The 23,331-nt window shown below is 38.0% G+C and overlaps 1 protein-coding gene across 5 annotated transcripts in view; it reads right to left on the bottom strand.

The window, feature by feature from the left end:
- LOC130555312 (receptor tyrosine-protein kinase erbB-4-like) overlaps positions 1 to 23,331 on the bottom strand; it is a 261,288-nt gene that overhangs the window by 89,267 nt on the left and 148,690 nt on the right. For all 5 annotated transcript variants that reach the window (XM_057335417.1, XM_057335419.1, XM_057335418.1 and 2 more), the window contains exon 3: positions 14,224 to 14,410. In XM_057335417.1, coding sequence (XP_057191400.1) covers positions 14,224 to 14,410 — 187 coding nt within the window. The remainder of the gene's footprint in view (positions 1 to 14,223; positions 14,411 to 23,331) is intronic.

The following is a 23,331-nucleotide window of genomic DNA, read 5'->3' as shown; positions in this document are numbered from 1 at the left end:
AACGGTTTAATTTTAAATTAAGAATATTTTTAAATAGGGGCATAAAATTAAATTCTTTACATACTGTATATAATGAAGCTGCCTACAGAACATCCACACATTATCACATTATCAACAAAAAGTATGACCACAAAGTGAGAATATCAGACATTCTAGGATGTTACATTTACAAACACAAACATCAGCAAAGAGAAAGTTAAATGCGCACAATTAAAAATACGCCTCAAGGCGTTTGAAAAAAAAGCGCCTTGTCCCCTAAGAATGTCTGATCAGGGTCAGGTAACCCAATCCAGCATCCAGCAATTGATTAGATGACCAGTCGATTCTGAAAATACAATGACATCCCTATCAAAAACAAGAGCTTCCGTCTCTTTTAAAAGGTCAAATATTTTGTAAACATTATGAAAATGAATTGATAGACGACCTTCTAAAGAAAGCCATGTCTGGGTGTTTTCCAATCATTTTCTCATCCTCTGTGATTTCCGATCCCATTAGTCTTCGTCGATGTTCCCTGCAATGTATGACGCCATGCAGCCACATATAATCCATCAGAATATGTTGCATGATCTCTACTATACGTGGTACTTCTAATAGACACATAATTCACATCTTAATGCATAAACATTTCCCTATTGCATGAACGTTAAATCTCAAATTGACCAATCAACCCATTACATTTCTTCTTCCCACCCTCCGACATTGCGGAAATTAGAGGTCTGTGATAGACAGGAGCGAAGATAATTGGCTTTACAATCGTAAGTGTTTCAATAGTGTTTCCCGCTGTGTGCTTGATGAAACAACGTTAAATTAAAAACAGGCAACATAAAGAACAGGGGGCTAGTGGGGGTTGGATGCAAATCTTCCAGTAGGCTAGTAGCTTTACAAAGAACTCTGGGTTCAAGGTGAAGTTTAAGGATGCTGAACAAGATGTCAAGGATTCAAATCAAAAGATGCTAAAAATATGATATATATAGTATATATGTGTGTGTGCATGTGCTTCTGGTTTTGTGTTCACTCCAGTAGTGTACAATCCCTGCCAATGTCACACGCCCAGCCCAAACCGCTAGCAAACTCAACACGTTGTTGCTCAAACATCCGGCACGCACGCACAACGCCAAAGAAACACTCCCCATAACCCGTTGAGTAGTGCATTGCCATGGTCGATCACCTGCTACGTATACATCATCTCAGACTGATCAGGGTGACTGAGGTCTGTACTGTGTCTGGGATAAGTGCAACTTCGATGTCTCCTCCTGTTCTGCGCGCCTTCCAGTCTTGTGCCTGTTTTTCAGCTCCAAAATATAGCCCCAGGGGCTTGGGTGATGTGGAGAAAATGTTTAGATTATTAATTGACATTAAAATTCTTTGCACGCCTCACATTAACTTTTAATGAGGCCCGGGTCTGGTATCCGAGAGGGTGGAGAGCTGAAACAGCTTGGAGTGGACAGGCGAGCAAGTTTTGCAGCTTTATGAGTGCTGTTCGTACACACAGTGTGTGAGAGAGGAAGAGACAAAGGTGAGGCGTGTGTATGCAGCTCATCTTTGGTTGGAGTTCCTGCACTACGCCTGGCCCTCCAACCTTGTGTGATGCCAGTGCTGAATTATTCAACATCTAGAGCCGTTCTACTTTTTTATCTGCGTGTTTTCTCGTACTGCTTCTCTCAATTGCATGTATTCGCTTGTATTCAAACACACACAAAACACACACAGACACTTATAATCAACCGCATAAACCACAGCTCAGGATCACAGACCGGCTCTCTCTGTGTGTGCGTGTGTGCGTGTGCGTGTGTGTGTGTGTGTGTGTGTGTGTGTGTGTGTGTGTGTGTGTGTGAGAGAGAGTCTGCCAAACATAATGACTGATTTCACAAAGGTTCGAATCAAATTGTAAAGTCAGGTGCTAACAACACCCTAGAGACTTTTAACTCCATTAGCAGCGGTTTACAGGTAATGGAGACAAATGGAGGAAGCAACAACATGTGGATGTCAAAGCTCACTTAACACTGGTGCACACTGCTATCTGAACCCTGTGCTGAGCAGCACAAACGTGCTAAAACAGGTAATGTTGTCATCTCCTCAAAATACAGTACTGTATGAATGCATTTGCATATTTATGTTGCAAAATCACAAAAAACAACAATTTAGTGCACAACGTCAGTGCTCCTAAATGCTGGTCCAGAAGAACTTCCTGTTTCAGTTTTTTTAACACGGCACAAACGTTTGAACAAAATACAACCAACAGAACATTTGTCATCAAATCAAAATGTTAAACGATTATATTTAAGATTATATCCTAACATTTAAAAGATTTAACAATAAATGAATGAAACCGTAAGCGCCTCTGGACCAGTGTTTACATCTTGCGAAGTGGTCTATAGGCATTTAAGGCAGTCTTTCTCTTATGGGAAAAAGGACCAAAAATATTAAGATGGTCCAAAAAAGGCTTTCTAGCACCGACTAGCAACTGCAAGTCATGGTTCAAGGTTGAGAAGTCAAGTCAAGTCAAGTAGCCGCAGATGTAATGAAAATACATGTTAATCAAACAGAGAACAAATAAATATCCCATATCCACAAGCTGCCTACGCCCCATGACGCGAAAGATGGGAGAAACTTCCGGTTCAATGTAAACAAACGCATTTCTGCCGTATTTCAAGTCACTGGTTTATAGCAGAATGTGAACTTACACACTGACAGCACTTATAAACTACATCAGCACACTGTCACTACTTTATAGAGGAATGGGATGATGATTTTAATACTTGATGACGGATATTTAACAACTTTATTCATTCAGTTGTTGTGAAAGTAAACCAATGAGCAATTTGAAAATCATGGAGGGTTTTCAATGTCTTTACATGATGTCAATTGTGGGCTATTTAAAGATATGGTAAATATATATATTTTTTGTATTTAAAAGCGAACAGCAAGCGTTACACGGATCGCGTTGCACATATCATAAAGATGATCACGTCTAAAGATCACGTGCTAAAGCTGCCTTTTTACATTTTTAAACGTTCTCTCTACGTTTTGTTCATAAGACGATAAGTGGAAGAAATACCTATTTACATCAAGCATATCAGATGAGAATTGTAGTCCACATGATGTGATATATTCCAACAGATTTTTGACACAAAAATTGTTAAAATACAGTAAAGAATCCTCGTAAATCCAGTTTACTGTCTCGTGTTGTTTTTGAAGACCATACAGTGTGTTGATGATTACTTGAATCTAACTCCATTTTAAAACTGCTATCTCTTCTTATGAGCACATTCATTTACATCACATTTAATGTTCATTATATATTTGCTTGAGATAAGTGGTCCACATTTTGAAGTTCGTCTTTTTACGATGTGAAATAAGCTTCACCTGGTTGTAAGTGCAGCCACGAACAGCAGGTGTTGCACATCAGTTTCGAAATCATTTTTTAATCAATTACCAAATGAAACCAACAGTATTACAATACAAAGAATAAGTTCAAATACAGTAGTATTGCAAATATGTGCAATACTACTGTACTTCCGCCGCTTCATCGGAAGTTGTACCCACGTTCATTTTTACAGTAGCGCCCTCCGGAAACTTATGGATAGCCTTAAAAAAAAATCTACAGACTTGGTTATTAAAAATGATAAACCATAATGATATTTCCCGCACCAATCATGTTTCAGTAAAAAACTCAATACAGGAAAACATATACTACCTGCACTTTTTTAAATGATTTTTACTTGTAGTTCCCATAATGTTTGTCAACTTCTGCTTGTAACTACAGTAGTAGTAGTACAATTTGTGCAGCCACCCAGTGGACTCTACAGGCGCAAAACGTTTGCTCACTTGAACATGCGCTGTTGTCCGAGCAGATAGAAAATTGAACTGTTGTACATTTTTTTGTTGTGTCAAATCCTGCCTGCGGGTGCAAGTTGGTCATAAAAACTATATGCACATTATAACTTTTCCAATTGGCTCAATTGTTCTTTATATCTGAATGCGGTTGCTATCTATCATTATTAAAATTGTAAGCTGTACAGTGTTTCGGAAACTATACTTTGCATTTTTAATGAACAAACAGATAAAGGACGGAGATTGTGCAAAACTTTGCAAATGACATCTCTTTAATTCTTAATAAATCCGCAGAGCAAAGCTTCCTGCAGAATTCTGCAGGCGCAGGTTCTGTGTTGGTATAGATATAGCATCATAGTTTTTCTCTTATCTCTTTATGTATGCATGATTTTTTTTCTTTATTTTTAGGATTGTACAACATGGCGTTTGATGCCAGGAGATGTTTTAATCATTAAGATCCTTAATGATGACACCAGATTCATTATTAATAGGCACGGTTTCTCCAGTGACTGGGGTGGGCGAGTGGGTATTAGCACTAGCCCTGTGCTCTCTATTTGATCTCTGTGTAATTACCGCTTTTCTTTTTTCTTTCTTCACAGGCTTTAAATACTGAGGCCCTGAAGAAAGGATTCTTCCCTTTTTCTACTCCATTTCCCGGGGCTTTGTTTTTTGTTCTGTCATCTCCATAGAGAAGAAAAGTACATTCTGCATTTGTTCTCTATATTCAAATACGGGTGTCAAAAGGAACAGAACTTCTACAACAGTTGTTCTAAAAAACAAAGAAAATAACAGTGTTATTTTCGCTCCGAAACACTAAAAACAAAGCACAATTTTGCATGTTACTCTTTTGAATTATTTACCTCCTTACAGAAAAGCCACCTGAATTTCATATGGGAACAAAAAAACACATGGCATTCCATGTAAAACGAGTGGTTTTGGAAGACTATTGTGTGTGTCCCGTGTAAATTCCCATGGAAAAAACTAAAGAATCCCATAAGAAACCCATATGTAACATGTATTTGTTGTCAATGTGATTCCCATGAAAGTGTTCCAAAACCACTTGTTTCACATGTGATCACAGTGTGAAAAGCATCCCAAATTCATGTTTTATCTGTAAGTGAAAATTTGCTGTATAGTATTATATCATGTTTCATCATCAAATATCATAATGATCATAAATGTAATCATACATTATGTATGATATATACGAGGCCTAATATATATTTTGAAATTTTATCAATTTTAACACATTACATATTTTACATTTCAAGTTAGTTATCTTCGTGTATCCTTTACTGGTTGTATTACCATCATATTGTGCTTTTTCTTTCCTTTTTGAGGGCAAGGAGGTCAAATTCTTTAATGATGAATTTTGAAGATGAACATCAATATTTCACTTCATTCTTTTCTCACAGCTTACATAATTCCCAAAAGCTTTAATTAATGAGCTTGAAAGCAGTCAGCAAAATTAGGAAATAAAAAGCACAAAGAATATGGAAGTAGGCAAAACTCTTTTTTATCACTTGTTTGTGTTGTTGCCTTAAAATGTGTGGCTTTTAAAAACAGATACATTTTTGACATTAAAACCCTAGAAGTAATCTTATATTATATTACCAGGCGGTCAATGGTTATGTGTAACTACCATGGCACTATTCAAATGAATTTTTTTTGGTTTGAATGAACATGTTGACCAGCCTAGCATGAGTTTGATGCGGGGTCACGGACCAATAGCAGACAGGAGGGGGTGTTCAGGAAACCAAACACTGAATTATTCTTTCAATTGGGTTAGGTGACAAGCTAGTGGTACAGAAATCATTTCACCTTTAATAAAAGAATGCTATTTTTGTCAACGCAGCTTCCCGAAAATACATTCTGTCAACGACACTGTCTTTTCTACCTCCGTAACCTTGAATTTGCGGTTTATGTCGCTGGTTATTACTGCAATACAGCTGCGCCAACAGATTAATAATATAGCCACAATCCAGATTTGCTGCAGTGCAACTGTTGTCCTTCAGAAGGAGGATCGCTCCCCAGCGCCTCAAACAGTGAAAAATCGAGTATGACACAAACGTAATTGCATGGGAAGTAATCAATTAGACACACAATTGGAAGTGACCCGGGGTCTGGAAGCCTCTGCACGAAAGATGGAAATGAGTGTTGTGCAAGCACCAACAAAAGTAATCTTCTTTTTTCCTCTTGGATCCCTTTACACAGACTGCGCCTAGCCGAGAAAAGAAACAAAATGGGTAAAAGAAGAAAGAGGGAGAGAGACAGACGTGTGTCTGAGAAAGTCACATCCTGATCTCACTCTTTTCTCGTTTTTGGCTTTCATCTCCTGTGTGCTGTTCCAGAACGCTTTCCTGAGACGTTGAGCAGGACTCACGGAGGTTAATGCGTGATCATTGAGATATTCTGCTTGAACTGGTGCAGACATTTAAGATTAAAAGTGTGGAGCTGCCGCTGCGTGTACAACCAATGGTGCTTTCAATAAATACTGTACAAATGAGGGCCTAAAATTCTATGCGCATTTATTGAAATCTACTGAAAAAATGTCATAAAATGAATTTATTCTTTATGCTTTCTAAACAAATGGTCAATGACTAAGGTACTTGACCTTAGAAATGAAACCGAAGTCTAAATTGATCTATAAAATCTGATTTGTATAAATGTATATTTTTTATTAAAACAGTAAACTGTACGTCAAAATTAAACACTAAAAATATGACAATGTAGGCTATAGGGGTTGCAAAATTAGAGTACCGTATTCTCCTTTCAGGGCACAGATATCCTGAAAGTGGTGTAGCCGAATACAACAGTGTTGAGTAAGAAAGTTGTTTATGAGCAAAGCTACTGTAAAAGTGAACAAAAGGGCAAGAACAGCACACAACAAAAAACTGTGATCAAGATGTTGTAAGAGATAGCCTGAGGCCACAGAACACAACCCCAGCAGAGCCTTTAAGACTAGCACAGTTCTATATCAGAACCTTGAGAAAGCACAAAAACAAAGTGCTTTCAAGATAATTTGCTCTAGATAGTGGGAAAAACCTCAATGTTCATTTTACATGAATAACAAAAAAGTGAAGCTCATCTTAAAATAGGGACAATGAGCAGTATAACTACAACTTGAACATGTCATGAAAGGTGTGCGGGAGAACCCAATTGCAGGCAGCGGGGAATGAGGTTAACAAAAAACAAGACTTTATTTACAAGAAACACAAAACAAAAACCCACGATGGGGGAAAACACAATACAACAAGATAATGACAGGACGACTACTAACTAACACTAAACTGAAAATAAACAACACTAGATAAACCAAACTAAACACTTACTAAGACTGACAGGACACTCCAAACGGACCACGAGCACAGGAGAGCACAGGAGAGCACAGGAGAGCACAGGAGAGCACAGGAGAGCACAGGAGAGCACAGGAGAGCACAGGAGAGCACAGGATACAATACACAAGGACCACTACCAAAGACACCATATACAATGCAGGAGCACAGGACAAAGAAACAAGAGGGTATTTAAAGGAAAGACAAACAAGGGATAACGACATGGGGCAGGTGTGGTTAATCAAACACTCAGGGAAGGATAACGAGGAAACGAGATGGCGGGAACAGAGACGAGACACTGGAGAGAACGTATATTATTGTCAAAAGGACAATAATATGTTTCTCTCCACACATAACCAAAGGCTTTGTCATGACTCTGCTACAGGACCAAGAAAAACCTGACTAAATGAAGCAGAGCTAGAACATAAAAACATATAATGATAGAATAAATAAATAAAGCTGATAGATATTTGGGACAATGTTAGCAACTGACATATCTGGGACATCATCTACTACCATAGCAGACAAAATATTGTATCATTTGAAACGAAATATTTTGGGCCCTATTTTAACAATCTAAGTGCATGGTCTAAAGTGCGTTTCTGAATCCACTTTTGCTAGTTTAAAGGGGGAAAAAATGGTCGGCGCCAGGCGCATGGTCTAAAAGGGTTGTACCTATTCTCGTAAAGAGTCATGGGTGTGTTTTGGGCGTGACGTGAAATAAACCAATTAGAGTCTCATCTCCCATTCCCTTCAAAAGCCAAATGCGCTTGCACCATGGCGCTTTTCTGTTTACATGGCGGAGTTTGCATGAGCTAAGACTGATCGCTTCTCCAGAGGGAAATGGATCTCGCGCACAAGCAGACCATATACGGGACAAGCCGGATATTTATATTTATGCACACAATAATGATCCTTTACATTTGAATCCTTTAATTGTTCATATTTAGAAAGGTCTGTGTGCTGCTGCACGTCCCTCTGTGTGTAATAAGCAGAATGTACTTGCGCTGTGCACCCGCCTATAGGCACATATTACTAACTCACTCTTTAAATAACAAAAAAATTTGCGCGGCCTATTTCGGTTGCATCAAAATAGCAACACGCAAGCAGTGCGCCTGAACACACCTCTTTTTTAGACCAGCACGCCCATGGACGCACAAATGAGCGAAAGTGCATTTGCTATTTAAACAATGTGGCGCAGGATGTGAAAATGATAATTGCGTCAGTCTGAAACTATCAAAATATACTCGCGTCGCGAGTGCCGCCGGATTGCGCCGGGAGTACGATAGGGCCCTTTGAAGAAGCAAAAAGTTCTAGGGCACCTTTGACTACCATGTTTTTGACTACCAAGTCAGTGATGTCCCAGAAATGTCAGTTGCTAACATTTTTCCAAATATCTTCTTTGTGTCCGACAGAACAAAGAAATGTATTCAGGTTTGGAACAATTGGGGGGGGGAATTCATGACAGAATTTTCATTTTTGGGTGGAGTATCCCTTTAAGGCAGCATAATCTTAGTACTTAATTTAACTTTAATTCAATTCAATTTTATTTATATAGCGCTTTTCACAATGTGCATTGTTCCAAAGCAGCTTTACAGGAGCAAATAAGAAAAACACAGAAAGGTAAAACACAGCACAGTGCATGGTGTTTATAGACCAAGCAAGATCATTCTAATAAATAATATCTAATAAATAAATGAATAAATAAATGCAGTCTCCCGGTGAGCATGCCAACACTGCACTGCTGTGGCGAGGACACTCGTTTTTTACAACTTTACACTGCCTAACTTCTAGAACAGCCTTTGTGCCTATAATGTCAAACAAACAAGTAGCCTGTATTCGCTATGTGTTCACAGTTGACAAAATAATCATATTTGTAGTTAGAGATTTTCATTTGGGTAAAGAAAAAAACTGCACGCAACTATAGAAAAAGCTGTAAACTAGTTGAAAAAGACAGAAATAGAGAAAAAACGTATTCAATTTAAACACGCATCTGTTTTTTGGAGGCTGTTATTATTGTGAGGTAATTACCATCTAAACACAAGCATTTGTGCTTGGCTGCACAAAACAACAAAAAATAAATAAATAAATAAGGATAACGAAAAACAATAAAGACGTCCATGAATGCTGAGTAAAAAAATATTTGCCTAGGCATGAAAAACATGTCTAATTCTTATGAAACTGACAACCCAGTGCCACTTTGAAATGTCAATGAAAAGATGTGAAGTTTAACCTTTGCCTTAGCAGTGGGACGGGGTATAATTATTACAAATCGCCTGCCTCCAGAGGCCTTATGGGCATGTAGACAAGAACGAACTGCCTCTTGTGAATTGACAAAGCAGACGGCACCATATTCTATGAAGCCTGTATACTGTACATAATGCATTGTCATGCAAAATAAACTCCATTTTAACTATTATTTTTTGAGAACTTTTATTATAAAGTTTAATATAGTCAAATCTTGGTTACCTAAATACCTACATGTAAACAAATCTTCTTTATAGATTTACCAACTACAAAAACATTCACAAATGTTATTTAATGCATTAAACCATACAATCACAAATAATTGTATTTATGTATTATATTTATATTTAAATTATTGTATTGTATGTATTTTGACTGTGTTTGTAATAATTAATGAGAACATTGATGAGAGCATGTTACTGTATTGTGCAGTAGTTAGTTGCATTATTAAGGCATTACATAAAATCGAAGCAATTGTTTCTTTTTCGACTCTGAACACTGTGTATTCTCTTAGCAGTGGGTTCACACCAAATGCGAGTTAAGCGTTTTGCGCATGTAAATTACATACAAAGTCAATGCGAAGACACGTAGACGCGAACTCGCGGCAAGCGCTGCGAATGACGCTAATCGGGCGGCGCGATTGCCTCAAACGCGCGTCAATCTCGCCTTCAGCGAAGGTTGAAAATATTTGTCAGATCGCGTCACTCACGCGAAAATAACGAACTTTCCACGCGAGTAATATAGCACGTGGAACGCGTTTGTTCGCGTTTGTTGTGAACCCAGCATTAACCTCCTGAAGTTAAAATAATAAAAAATGCTAGCTATATAAAGAAATTCATATGCAGGCACATTTTACAGTAAATAACTTTACAGTATCATGCGTATAGGCCAAATTACGTCATGTTTCTGAGAACTCAAGACAAAAAGAAACTTAATTTTTAAAACTATTAAAAGAAATATAGAAATTACAATTACATTAAAAAGTCCCTAATCAAAGACATTCATACATTTCAAGAAGCTTTGAAAGAAAACTTAATTTTCATTTCATATTTAAATGAATAGCTCCATGTTAACCCAGCAGGGAGAACATTTGAATCTCAGTCACAAGCCTGGGCACCAGATCTCGGTCACCCACATACTGCATTCGGGAAAATCAATAGGGCAAGATCAGAATATACCAGTGAAATAGATTTTATCCTGAGCAATTTCTACCTCCACAGATTTCAGTTCTGGTAGCAATGCCGAAGGGCTCATCTGATCAGATTGTGGATTAGCCTTTCTTCTCCTCGATATCGCTTATGGATGGTATTGATCACTTTACACATCCCTGGAGAAGTGCTAAACACGAGGAATGAGATGATGATATGACAGGGGATCAAAAGAGTCATAATGTGTAGCTCTGACCAGCACATCCAGAGAGAGAGAGAGAGAGAGAGAACGGGAGAGAGAGTTCTGTGCTCAATGCAACATAATGCTTAATTCAAAATGTATATGTTAACAATATGCTACCATTGGTTAGTTTCTTTAAAAAAAGTAGTTTTATTAAGGTTGCATGACTTTACATCACTGCTATTGCTCCTACTATCTACAAGCCCTTGCTACTGCACCCCTTGCTGTGGGAAAAAGAGAGAGAAAGTTTAAGGTAAGAATGTAGTGACAGCAAATTTCATAGTGACAGGAAAACTGGACAGAAGAGAGAAAATGTATAGGCGCATGCAGGAAGGGAATGACACTGATGAGAAAGAGTGAGTAAAATGAGAGAGCAGAGGTTCTGTGTCGTCTTCTTCCCTATGGGCATGGCTGGGATTTCAAACGCTCCTCGACTCCCCTGCTGTTCCATAGTAGACTGCCTGAGAGAGGAGATCACGCTCCTTTGGGAGCGCTGTTCCTCTCAATGTTCTTAAAGACTGTCATCTTTCTAGAATGCGGTATGAAATGCAGCGTGATGATGTAAGCCTGCAGTGTGACATTCGGGTTATGTACACTCCATCGCATGGATTCCAGAAGAGAGACTGGAATAAGTGGAACAATACACACGGACTGAATTATTTACTCATTAAGCTGAACCGGTCTGCTACGTCGTGTCTCTCTGCTCTCTTTCATTTTCCCAGCACATGAAAGCAAGTGAAGATGTTTCTTGGAACAGAAACACCGTTTCGTAATAGCAAGATGGTGTTTGTCCAGAATAACTATGGTAAATACATTTTCAACTTGCTAGAATTAAAATGACTTTCAATCTTCTTAAACAGAAAATACTCCAGCTGAAATACATTCCGTTTCAGTTCATCATGGCCTTCTTAAAGACCCAATGAAATCAAATGAATGTTTTTTCCTTTTATTAAAAATGTGTGCAAAATACATTTGGCAAATCGGAAGTTAATCAGAGTCTTATTTGTACATTCTGTAATGTTTGTTTACCACAAAGTTAGAATCCATTTTGGCTTGGAAAAAGTCTGATTCGCGAATCGCCACGGATTTACGTCACTACATATGGGGACTATATTATTGCTAGGACTACGTTTTGCAAGGAATGCCCGCGAAAACTTCACTCCTCTCCCCCAAACACTGTAGCTCGTGAGCCTCATTCGCGGTAGACCAATCACAGCAGACTAGACCATCTGACCAATCACGTCAGACTAGGCTAGCGGAAAGGAGGGGATTAGACCGATGAATTGCAGAACGCATCATTTGAGAGTCAGTCAAGAAGTATAAGAATAACGGCCTATTATTATGAAATAATAGTGTTTTTACACCTTCTATGTACATAAACTTGTTGTTGGACACTCCATAAACCAAAGTAGGACCTTGAAAAGTTATGTACTCTTTAACGCCTTTTAATTGAGTGTATAGAACACATAGGTCCTTGCAGTAAAATGAACAGTTAAGGCACTAGAAGTGGACTAAATAGTGAAGAATAGTACACATACAGTAGATCTGTGTCGCAGAGCTTTAAAAAAGACGTATTTCATGCAGTAAACAACAAAAAACAGTACTGAATAGAGGATCAGTGCAAAAAGAAAAGTTCTCTTTTCTTCCTTTATAAAGAATATGAGATTGCATAGTGAAAAAGAAACGGAATTATTATTTTTTTATTTTGGTGGTTTCTGAAATTTTGTTTCTAAAACTTTTTTTGACCAAACTACTAAAAAATAACTGACCAAGGTTATTTATGCCATATTTACTGTACAAATGGCAAAAATCTTCCACACTTGCATGCCAGCATTAAAACTATTCAATACTTTTGCCAATGCGGTGTGAAGCCGGCCTCTAAATTTTGTGTTTGACTTCTACAGAAGTCAACGGTACGAGAGATGGACATTAAACACAATTTTCTGACATTAAACATAATATTCTGAATTATGTTGACGCATTAATGCTAAAAATATGCTTTTCTATTTTCCGTATGATATTTCCCTTACAGAAAAGACACATGAATTTCACATGTTTTTTTACATGTTTTTCGCATGTGATCACATGTATACAACATGTGTTTAACATGTGCAAAAAAACACGTGTGATCACATGTGAAATGTGTGTTTTTGGAACATTTTGGTGTGAATTCCATGTGAATTCCCACGTGAAACCCATGGGATAACATGTAAAAACCCATGGGATAACATGTAAAAACCCATGGGATGACATGTGCAACATGTGGTGACGTGAACAACATGTGATCACATGTGGAGACATGTCGCATATGTTATCCCATGGGTTTTAACATGTTATCCCATGGGTTTCACATGGGAATTCACATGGAATTCACACCAAAATGTTCCAAAAACACACATTTCACATGTGATCACATGTGTTTTTTGCACATGTGAATTTCGTGTGTCTTTTCTGTAAGGGTTGTCTTTTATTTGCTAAAAATGTAAATAGATTACAGAGATTATTTCTTCGCATATACAGTATGTCATTGGCATATTTCATGTTCCCAATATTCAAAATATGGGTAAAACATATGTACAATGGGGTCCATATATGCTCAACAATGGCCAAACAAACATAAAATAAACAAACTTTACTGCACTATAAAGAAAACAGCAGTGTCTGTATGCTCATGCAAACACTATCCAAACCTCTGTTTACATCTCTTTCACCTTTATAAACTTAAAAGATCTATTTGTTTATATAACGTCAACCACTTTTGAAAAACTGACAGATCTGAACTATAATAAAGACTTGGTTCATATGAGAGCTGCACAGCAGTTCTGTGATGGTCAAGCTCTGTGATTCTCTCCACCAAACCTCTCACTAAGTTTTATGGATCCAATTTCAGGTGTAGATATTCAGCAGTATTTCACTGGCACTGCCAATGTCCATGTCGTCCAATCCTCCAGCTAAAGCATTTTTGATGGAAATTGTGCGGAATTAATTTAGCATGATATCCATATTCATGAATAATCTCTCTTTTCTGCCATAGATATCGGGGAACACTCGCAAAAGCCCTGACTGCAAAAAATATTTTGTAAAGAAATGAAGGCATAAGCACAACTGATATTTCAAGCATTTAAGCATAAGCCTTAGGATCAAAAGGATTTTAAGATCACGAGAAACACAAACTCAATCAAGCGTGTCTGTACTTTTTACCGTTACTGTACATTCTCAGCCAAACACAGTTAGTCATGTCCTGATTCATGACTTTAGTACAGATGCATTCGGGTGAATATCAAAGCAAACGACAAACTCTCCTTTACAAAGACATGATGATCAAAGCCATGCCATTTATGCTCAATCAAGAACATCGCAAGTAAGAGAAAACAAAATGCTAACAAATGAACGTAGATCATGTGACCTGGGGACTCACCCGTGAGGTTCTTGAGGCCGAGCTGACGGAGACCGAAGTTGCCGTCTCGGCGGTAGTTGAGGAAGATAGCCAGCGCGTAGCGGTCTTCGTATAGCCTGGTCCCGCGAATGATGCGCAGATTCTCCAAGGGCAGATATTCAAACTGATTCAGCGCCACGAGCACGTATCCGGTCACCTCCCGAATGGACTGCAAACAGGACAAAGCAAAGCCATTAACCAAACAGCACAGAGATGTTTTCAGTGTTTCAGATATATTTATTTAAAGCCGAAGCCTGTAATTTCTGTGTCGCCAGTGGCAAATAAAATTACAAAAATATTGACTTTTTCCCAAACGCTCCCACAATCCTCTACTGTTTAGGAAAACAGGCGGCTCTGTCATGAACTCACAACACTAGCCGAGTCAATGATGATAAATACAATTCAGTCAATTATGCTTGGGAGGTTAGTAGCACTAAAATAAGGCTTCAGATGTGTAAATTGGAGATTCTACTTAAGATTCACTGGGGGGAGACAAGTTGAGGACGTATTTTATATTTTTTTAAATCAGATGCAAAACAATTGAGATTTGCATAGCATTCGGAGGCTATTATGCTGATAAAAGATGGAAATCCTCTCCGTTATCCCTTCACTTCCTGCCGTTGTTGCTTTCTACTTTGGTAGTCAATGGTGGCCAAGAACTCTTTGGTTACAAGCATTCTTCCAAATATCGTTCTCTGTGTTCATCAGAAAAAAAGAAATTTATGCAGATTTGGAACTACTCGATCGTGAGTAAATGTATATTTATTTTTTTATTTTTGAGTGAACTGTCCCTTTAACACCGTGTCTACACCGGATGCGGTGCGGCGCGATGCGACAAGAGAACAAATTAGAACCCATTATAATTTTAAAATTTGTCCACACCGGACATGGCGCGACAATCCCATTAGAACAAGCCACGCGTCCGGTTTAGCCACGGTGTAACTCTTAAAACTGCCCCCAACAACAGTGTTTTTCATATTTTTATATATATATCATAACTTTTACAGGCAAGATCAATTGTTTCTCTGACAATACATCTTAGTTCTTTATTAAAATATATTGGTAAAAAAGTATTTAACATGTTCTATGTGTGTTTTATAATTGCACTTGGAGTGTAACTGAAGTGCAGCTTAGGAAGCGGACTTGACCTTGTTCATTTTTATTCCTACTATGGAAAGTCGTTTGGGCTGATTATTTATTCCTTTAAGGAGGTTTGTCAAAAAATAAAACACATTACATGAACAAAATTTATCAAGTCAAGACCCAGGAGAATGGCTAGAAAATATTAATTACAGTAACTAATACAAATGCTTCATTAGTGTGCAGTTTTTTGGTACAGTATATTAAAATAAAACCCAAATTCCCTGATACGCTGTAGTTTGCTAATACAGTATTTTGTCCATTAAATACCTTAAAAGTACCTTAAACGTTTTGCCCATTCTACACCATGCACCATGCACCAAACCCCAAAGTGGGGTTTAACATAAGTGTCTTTATTCCCAGCAACCTGTTTGAGTTTAGGTTCTTCTCTTTAAAAAGGTGTTGTGCTGTTTTGACATCTTTCTAACAAATGTGAATTATAAAGTGCCTGTAATGTACAGTTACACAAAGACTCATCTCAGGGCTCTCAGCTCATCAGACACTCCTCAGCTGAAGCGTGTGGAGTGGGCAGCAGTAGGACACAATAAGCTAGAGGGTATTCTCTCTCTCTCTCTCTCACTCACTCTACACTCTATTAGACAGATAACGATTATGGGGGTGACTCAGACCCATCCAACCGCATCTGTGAGACCCTCACCGTGACATACTGGTGCCAACACAGTGCCTGTCATTACGGAAGACACAGTTTCATTCATTTTGACAGAGCACCTCCTGCTGTGAATGATGACACTGTTGGGGGGGCAGAATTAGCCCTGAGGAAGTCTGGGCATTGGGAAGTCGTCTCATTGACAGCAGTCAGTAAGCGTGAACTTCAGCTCAGGCCTCATGCTGAGTGACAGGGCCGGTCCTGCAGCTGTCATCATTCGATGTCCAGCTAATGGGCAGAGACGCGAGGCCTTTTTAGTCTGAGCTTTAGTCATTTATCTGGGTTAATGAACTGTTTTAATAGGGGCTCCGACTGCGCAGATATAGCAGGAAGTACTTCCCGCACATGTACAGTACGTGAGGTATCACTGATGGTGGGTATGAGGAATTTGTCAAGTGGCGTTATGGGATACATGGGGAGCAGATCAGATCAGCCAGAAATATCTTGTAGATGGCTTTATGAGGTGCAGTATGAGATGATGTATACGGCCCCTAATGAAACTGTAAACTTTACTGTTTCATAAACATAGTGTTTTTGTTCTATAGACCACTTCAGAAAATGTAAACTGGTTCAACGCTCTTTCAACGCTGGTCCAGGCGAACTTTTGAACAAAATACAACCAACAGAACATTTGTAACAGAATTGAAATGTTAAGCGAATATGTTTAAGACGAGGTCATTTTAGTTTACTAAACTTAAAACTTTGAAATCGTTTCTTTTTATTGACTTTTTGCCTCAGAAATAAACTAAAACGTTTAAAGGCACTAAAAGTATAATAATAAACAAAAACTAAATAATACTAAAATAAAAAATAATGTATTTTATACAGCAACATAAAAAACAAATAAACAATAAAAAAGTATGTAAACAAAGAGCTAAAAACTAAAGATCTAAAAACAAAAGCTAATTTAAAATATTAGTAAAACTACAAAAAAACTAAAAACAAGGCTATAGTAACTCTGCTTTAAAATGTAATTCTATATGTGAGATAAAAAACACTGAAACCGGAAATGATTCTTCTGGACCAGTGTTTACATCTTGCAAAGTGGTCTATAAACATCAGAAAGAAAAATGTAATATGTTAAATATTTTTGTGACATTGATGATCATAATAATTAACTATTTTGTGAAAATTAATGATATAATAAAAGTAATAGTAATAATAGTATGCATACTAAGTATACACAACCATTCAATGTCATACTTTCAAGTTGCCAAAGTATAACATAGTACTGATTTGTTGTAGAGTGTTTTGTCACAACATAATTTCTACATTTATACAGTACATTCGTCATACATTTCTGCTATTCCAGACGTTTGAGAGGTTACTATTATTGTAAAATGTGGGGAAAAAAGGAAGATTAAGTGACTTTTAACTTTGGAATGATAGTATTTATATATGATCATATATTTTGTCCTCACAACTGTATACAAATTGTGCAAAGATGACTTACTAAAGTAAGTGTGTATCTAATATATATATAGCATTAAGTAGGGTTTATTTTATGGAGCACGAGCGAAAACCTGGAGCGGAGTTAGAAGAGATTAGAACTTTACTGTGATTTGTAGTCAAAGTAAACAACAGAATGATTTGAATGAAGGGGAAATTGCTGTCTCTCCACTTACAAATTCTAATCCTACCAAGACTTCTGAAAAGTCTGGATGAAAGCGTGAACACTAGCCAAGCCTTTGACCTTGCTGGGGTCACTCTATTTCCTCTTCCTGTCATTACGGCCAACAAAAAGCCAATGCACTACTGCCACATCCTGCCAACAACTCCTGGTCACCGGGAACTAAACCCATCCCAGTTACCTAGCAACCTCTGGAACCTGCTGCTGTCTAAGAGACAGAAAAAAGGAAAGGACCTAAAAAGTAGAAGAGGGAAAAAAGCAACATCTCTGTTGTACTTCTCCTAATTTAATTAAAGGATTACTTTGCTGAGATTTTCCACACAGCCTATTTGGCTTCCCATGTTCACTTTCCAGCACCATTTAATTCCTCTTTCTCAAACTAATTTGTTATTTTCAAGCCACTGGATCGATAGTACCCAGAGTAGAAGAGCAGAGGAGGAAGAAATGGGATGAGAATGAGGACCCTTTTTCTTCTCTCTGTTTGTTCAATAATGAACCACATAAATAAAGGTAAACACCTTGTTGTGATTACAAGCTTGGTTTATAGCTAATGGCATAGTGTCAATGAGAGGCTCTTGCCTGCCATTAACAAAAACAACACATCCAATATGACTTCACCAGAGATCTGCTACATACATAATCAATGGAAATATTAGATGCTTTATGTTTTCTGTGCAGTATTTGAGGTCTAAAAAAATACAGAGCATCTCTTCTGTTATTTTGTCCTGTTTCTCCAGTTTTCATTTTCTGCAAATAATTTGAGAGAAATATTGTTAGAAGTTCACAGAATGAAACAAAAAGGATCATTTCAACCATTTAACACATACCTATACATAGTAAATTCAGAAAAACTGAAAATAATTTTGAAATGGTCTCTATATTTTTCCACGGTTGTATGTGGATTTGTCTAAAATGGATACCACAAATAACAGTCATTTTTATGTGCAATATGTCACAGACAATCAACCAATCAACTTTGGATAGTCAGAGGCTAGGACTGAGATGTACCCACCACAGCCTCTCATTTTAGAGCTCAGAACAGAACATATTGGGGGGTTTTTTGTTTAAAAAAGAATGACATTTTTGTGTCACACACCAAAGGCAATCAATCCAAAACTGTGAATACATCTTTGGATGCAACACATACACACAAAGATTCTGTCTTTAAAGGTCAAGATATATTTTTTTCTTTTGAGTTATTTTCTTTAAAGTCCCAGTGAAATTAAAAATGACAGTTCTTATTATTTTCACGAAATATTGCAGCGTTTATAGAAATAGCTTATCGATGTGGGTCATTTTCTTTTTAAAATATATGTACCCTCATATCTTAAGTTAAAATCGACGTAAATTAGACGGCTTGGGCGGAGCATCCGTTAACTCCTCCCCTTCAACTGTCAGTCTGCCGCTAGTTTCATTTTTGTTTTTATACATCCAATCAATTTGCAGTAAAAATCTCAAGCCATGCCCACTAATTTTCTCCTTTGAAATTCCCTTTCACTCTGAAATGCGTCAGAATACGGAAGTAAAAACGATCGCAACTTCCGGTTCACGGGGACTTTAAATCCCAGTAAAAAACATTTCAACAACAATGAATCCAGATACTTTTATTTGAATCAGAGCTTATATTACACACAGATCTGTTCTGTTTTCTTTAACACTTCTGCATATCCAGTAGGCTGACAACAGAGTCCAAGGATGCTTTCATGACCCACTAAGAGAGGCTCTTTTACAGGTGTGCTAATAAAGCACTTAAAGAAATACCCAGCACTAGGATTTGGAGGCCCCTGTTAGAGGCTCCAGGCCTGTAGTCTTGATAAAGCCAATCTATAAATACAATTTATGCTCTTCTATGAGCTGGGAGGCATGAGCTGGGAGATAGGGGAAAAATAGGTCATGATGCTGGGTTTGGAAGCTCAGATGACAGTGGTCCACTTAAAGCTCTTGTGATACTGACAGGAAAAGGGCACCTAAACTTCAGAAGAGGACTTACTGTTGATAAGGACCCTGTTAAATTGTCATATCGACAGAACATCTGAAATATGAAGGGTAAAGTACTATTCCAATTATATTATTTTTGTGCCTTTTAGCCTGTGTTGATGTATTTTCTATTCAGAAAAAAATGTGGGGTGCATATTCATCAAATACTTTAAATAAAGGAAGAATAGACTCTGATGTGTAACACAGGCAAAATATGACTTGCTACTTTAGTTATATCGCTAGTTAACATTATTCTTATTCCACACACATTTGTTTACACTTAGTTTGAGTCTTCAACATTTTTGGTCCATTTTCCTGAAAGAGAAAGTTCAAATAGCCTACAGACATTTGGTAAAAGGCCAAGCGTAAAGCGTATCTGTTTACCTCCACTAGGTTATGCAATAAGCAATATACATCATAACACCACGATCTTGCATCATTTACTGTAATTGTATATTCCACTTCTAAAATACAGAACAGGCACCTGAGCGTCTCTTTAAAATACAGCAAATGAACTCAACTGCACAGCACATCTTCATGTAGGACAGGTTTTAACACTCCTCTCCGTCATTTGATGAATCAAAGAGGCTACTAAATAACACGCAATCTTTTGCGCTTAAATATCACGACCAAAAGCCACGCAACCGTTTGCGAATTTACCCCCGGGCCTACCTTTGAAAACCAAACAGCACTCTACAAAGTGAAAGTCATAGCTAGCTCAAACAGAAAAGGGAGATAAAGAAACGAACAGATTCACTAGATTTCCTAAGATTCTTTATCTTCTCGCTGTTAAAATGTTCTTGTAGAGGAAGTGTGCCACGAAAACAAAACCTCCCTTTCACTCCCCGAAACGTGCTTGGTGTGGAAATAGAGTCCTTCATTCCACAAACAAGCGTGGAATGAAGAGACAAACAGGGATGAGAAGAGGGAAAGAGGGATGGAGAGTTGAGGACGAGGTGAATGGTGAGTGCACAGCCAGTCGAGTGGATCAGCGTTGGCCTTCTGCATATTTTAATGCATAATTAATACTCCACCTGTTCCAGTTCAGAGGAGACAACAGAGAGGGAGAGACAGAGAGGTTTCAAGAGAAGAGACGGTAAATGTATAGCAAGCCCATGGCCCTTTGCATACTGTATCCTAATTAACCATCATTTACATACATATAGATCTTATTATGCCTGCTGGAAGGGTGGGCGGAGACATGCACAGAACGTCCTGGGTTTGGATCATTGCGTGGACTCTCCCGAAAACTACAAGCTTAGCTTTTCTCCTCTGTCCTTTAAAATGGCCTAAGGGTTTTATAATGAGTATGTATTTATCATTATGTTAATATTTATTCTGAGCATTATAGTAACTTATTAGTGGAGTTGGTATCTGTCATTTATTAGCATTTTTAAAGCACCGTGCAATAAACTGAAAGGGCATGTATTTTAAGGTTAGCCAATTTGCATTTTTTCAACAGAATTGGGCGACTTTTATACTGTTGCAATGGGTTGTTTTTCTATTCTGTTGGTTAAAGGTGGTTGTTCCTCAAAAGTGTTTTTTTTAAGGTAAAATTTAGTTTAAAGTACACTGTAAAAAGTCGGTTAAAGAGTAACTATTACAATGTCCTAAAAATGACATTTCATGCAGTGTGTAATGTTGCTGTGTGTGAATGTAAGCAGTCTGCCAAGTTGTAAAGCCGAAAGTGAACAAATAAAGTTATTGGCTTGGGAAAAAAGGAGTCCGATCTGAATCACGTGAACAAGTCCCCTGTCGTGCTAATTTCAGTTCCGGGTCAGATTTGCTTCACTCGGTGTAATGCCCGCCTACGTTCCATTTGTGACGCTGTACCCGGTAGACCAATCACAGCAGACTAAACCATCTGACCAATCAGATCAGAGTAGGCTGACTGGAAGGAGGGGACTAGACAGATGAATCGCCGAATGAATCATTTGAGAGTCAGTCAAGAAGAAAGGTAATAATACCTGACTATTATTAGAAAATGAAAGTGTTTTTACACCTTGTATGTTCTAGGGTTGGGCCGATAGACTATGACATCGTCCATCGCCGATGGCTGACAGCCATCACGATGTTGGGCCGGCATCGTGATTCCCCTGCATGATGCAATTTTCGTCATCAGGAGGGTCCGCGGTCGTCCGCACATCCCGTACGCGTACAGCACATTCCCAAGACAAATGTTGACAGCCGAGTCTACAGTATGACATTCGAGTATGACATGTGTCGAGCTCGTCCATTCATGCTTATCCGCAGTCGAGTATGATTTGGAAGCTGCGCGATGCGTGTGTGCGCGAGACGGAGACGGACGTAGAAAGTGAACGCAAACAGTGAATCGTATTATTGCGCTCACGTTGTGTGTGTGTAAACTTGTCAATGATGCCCTTTACTGTGCGCGTCCGCAATGGCAGCGGGAAACATCAGTGCCGCGTGACCCGCGCAGTTGACTAATCACACACACACAGCCTACACTGGTGGGCTCACGATCTACTCGTCTTTCCACATGAAATAACAACCGGAAGAAATTCCAAATTTGCAGGTCGTACATGTGCGAGTACTTGTGAAAAAAAAATCACGCTGTCTTGAAAACTGGTCACAAAATGTGTTTTGGTAAACTTGTTGTTGGACACTCCATAAACCAAAGTAGGTATAACACAAAATATTTACTGTTTAAAAATACAGCACAATGCACTGTATTAATTTGACAGAATTTTCAATTTTTTTAATTTCAATTTTGCACTGCAATGAGTTGTGTTCTAAAATTAAGAGAAATGTCCGTAAAATTAATGGATAATGTACTGGCAGCACTTTACCGTTTTTTCTTTGCAGCTGTTTTACAGTGTACAGTCATTTTAGGTGTGGAAGAGGCATATTTCGATTTTTGGTTTTGATTGGCCATAAGGCTGGTTTTGTTATGGAAATCTGGCAACCCTGTGTATTATATCCGCAAATGTGATTTCACGTTTGATTTATCGACCGATTTTAATGCACTGTTACTCAATGGGGCTACTACTAAATCTTTTTTTACCTTTAAAAGTACGGTTAAATGCTTTGTACCCCTAATATAGGTGAATAAACATGCACTGTAAAATCACATGATCCCTATTTCTAGTATGGGTAGAGTTACTGCTAAAAGAGGATCTATCATTTCCCAAAGTTATTCAATCCTGATCCCTCTCAATTCCAGCTCCATTTATTCTTCATTTCTTTCCATTTATCCCTTTTGACGGAGACACCAGACGTGCTTTGTGTGAGGAATTGTGAATGAGAGGCGCAGCTAAGCGCTCTGCTTGATTCTCATTGGTTTAGACAGTGCAACAGACTCATGTCAGCCTTGTTCATAAGCTAAGCCTGCAGGATATGTTGATTACCACAAAACATTCTGTGACAGTAAATATATGAAACTCCAGAGCTGAGTTGACAGAAAGGGAGGTGTTCTGTGTAATTTCATATCGCAGGTTAAGAAAATAGATTGTTGTATTTTGGAATAATGTCTGTTGGCTAGGTTAAAGATAAACATTCAAATATTGTTTCCATTCAGAATCTGTTAAGGCCTCAAATCATAAAATCCTTCACTCACATATTATAAAAAGAAAGAGTCTGTAGACACGAAGCCTTTAAAACTATTTAAAAATGTTCATCCAAAGCTTCATCAAATTTGACATCATTCTCTATTATT

This window comes from Triplophysa rosa, linkage group LG6, assembly GCF_024868665.1.
Source record: "Triplophysa rosa linkage group LG6, Trosa_1v2, whole genome shotgun sequence".
Classification (NCBI taxonomy): Eukaryota; Metazoa; Chordata; class Actinopteri; order Cypriniformes; family Nemacheilidae; genus Triplophysa; species Triplophysa rosa.
This window is presented reverse-complemented; position numbering and strand designations above follow the sequence as displayed.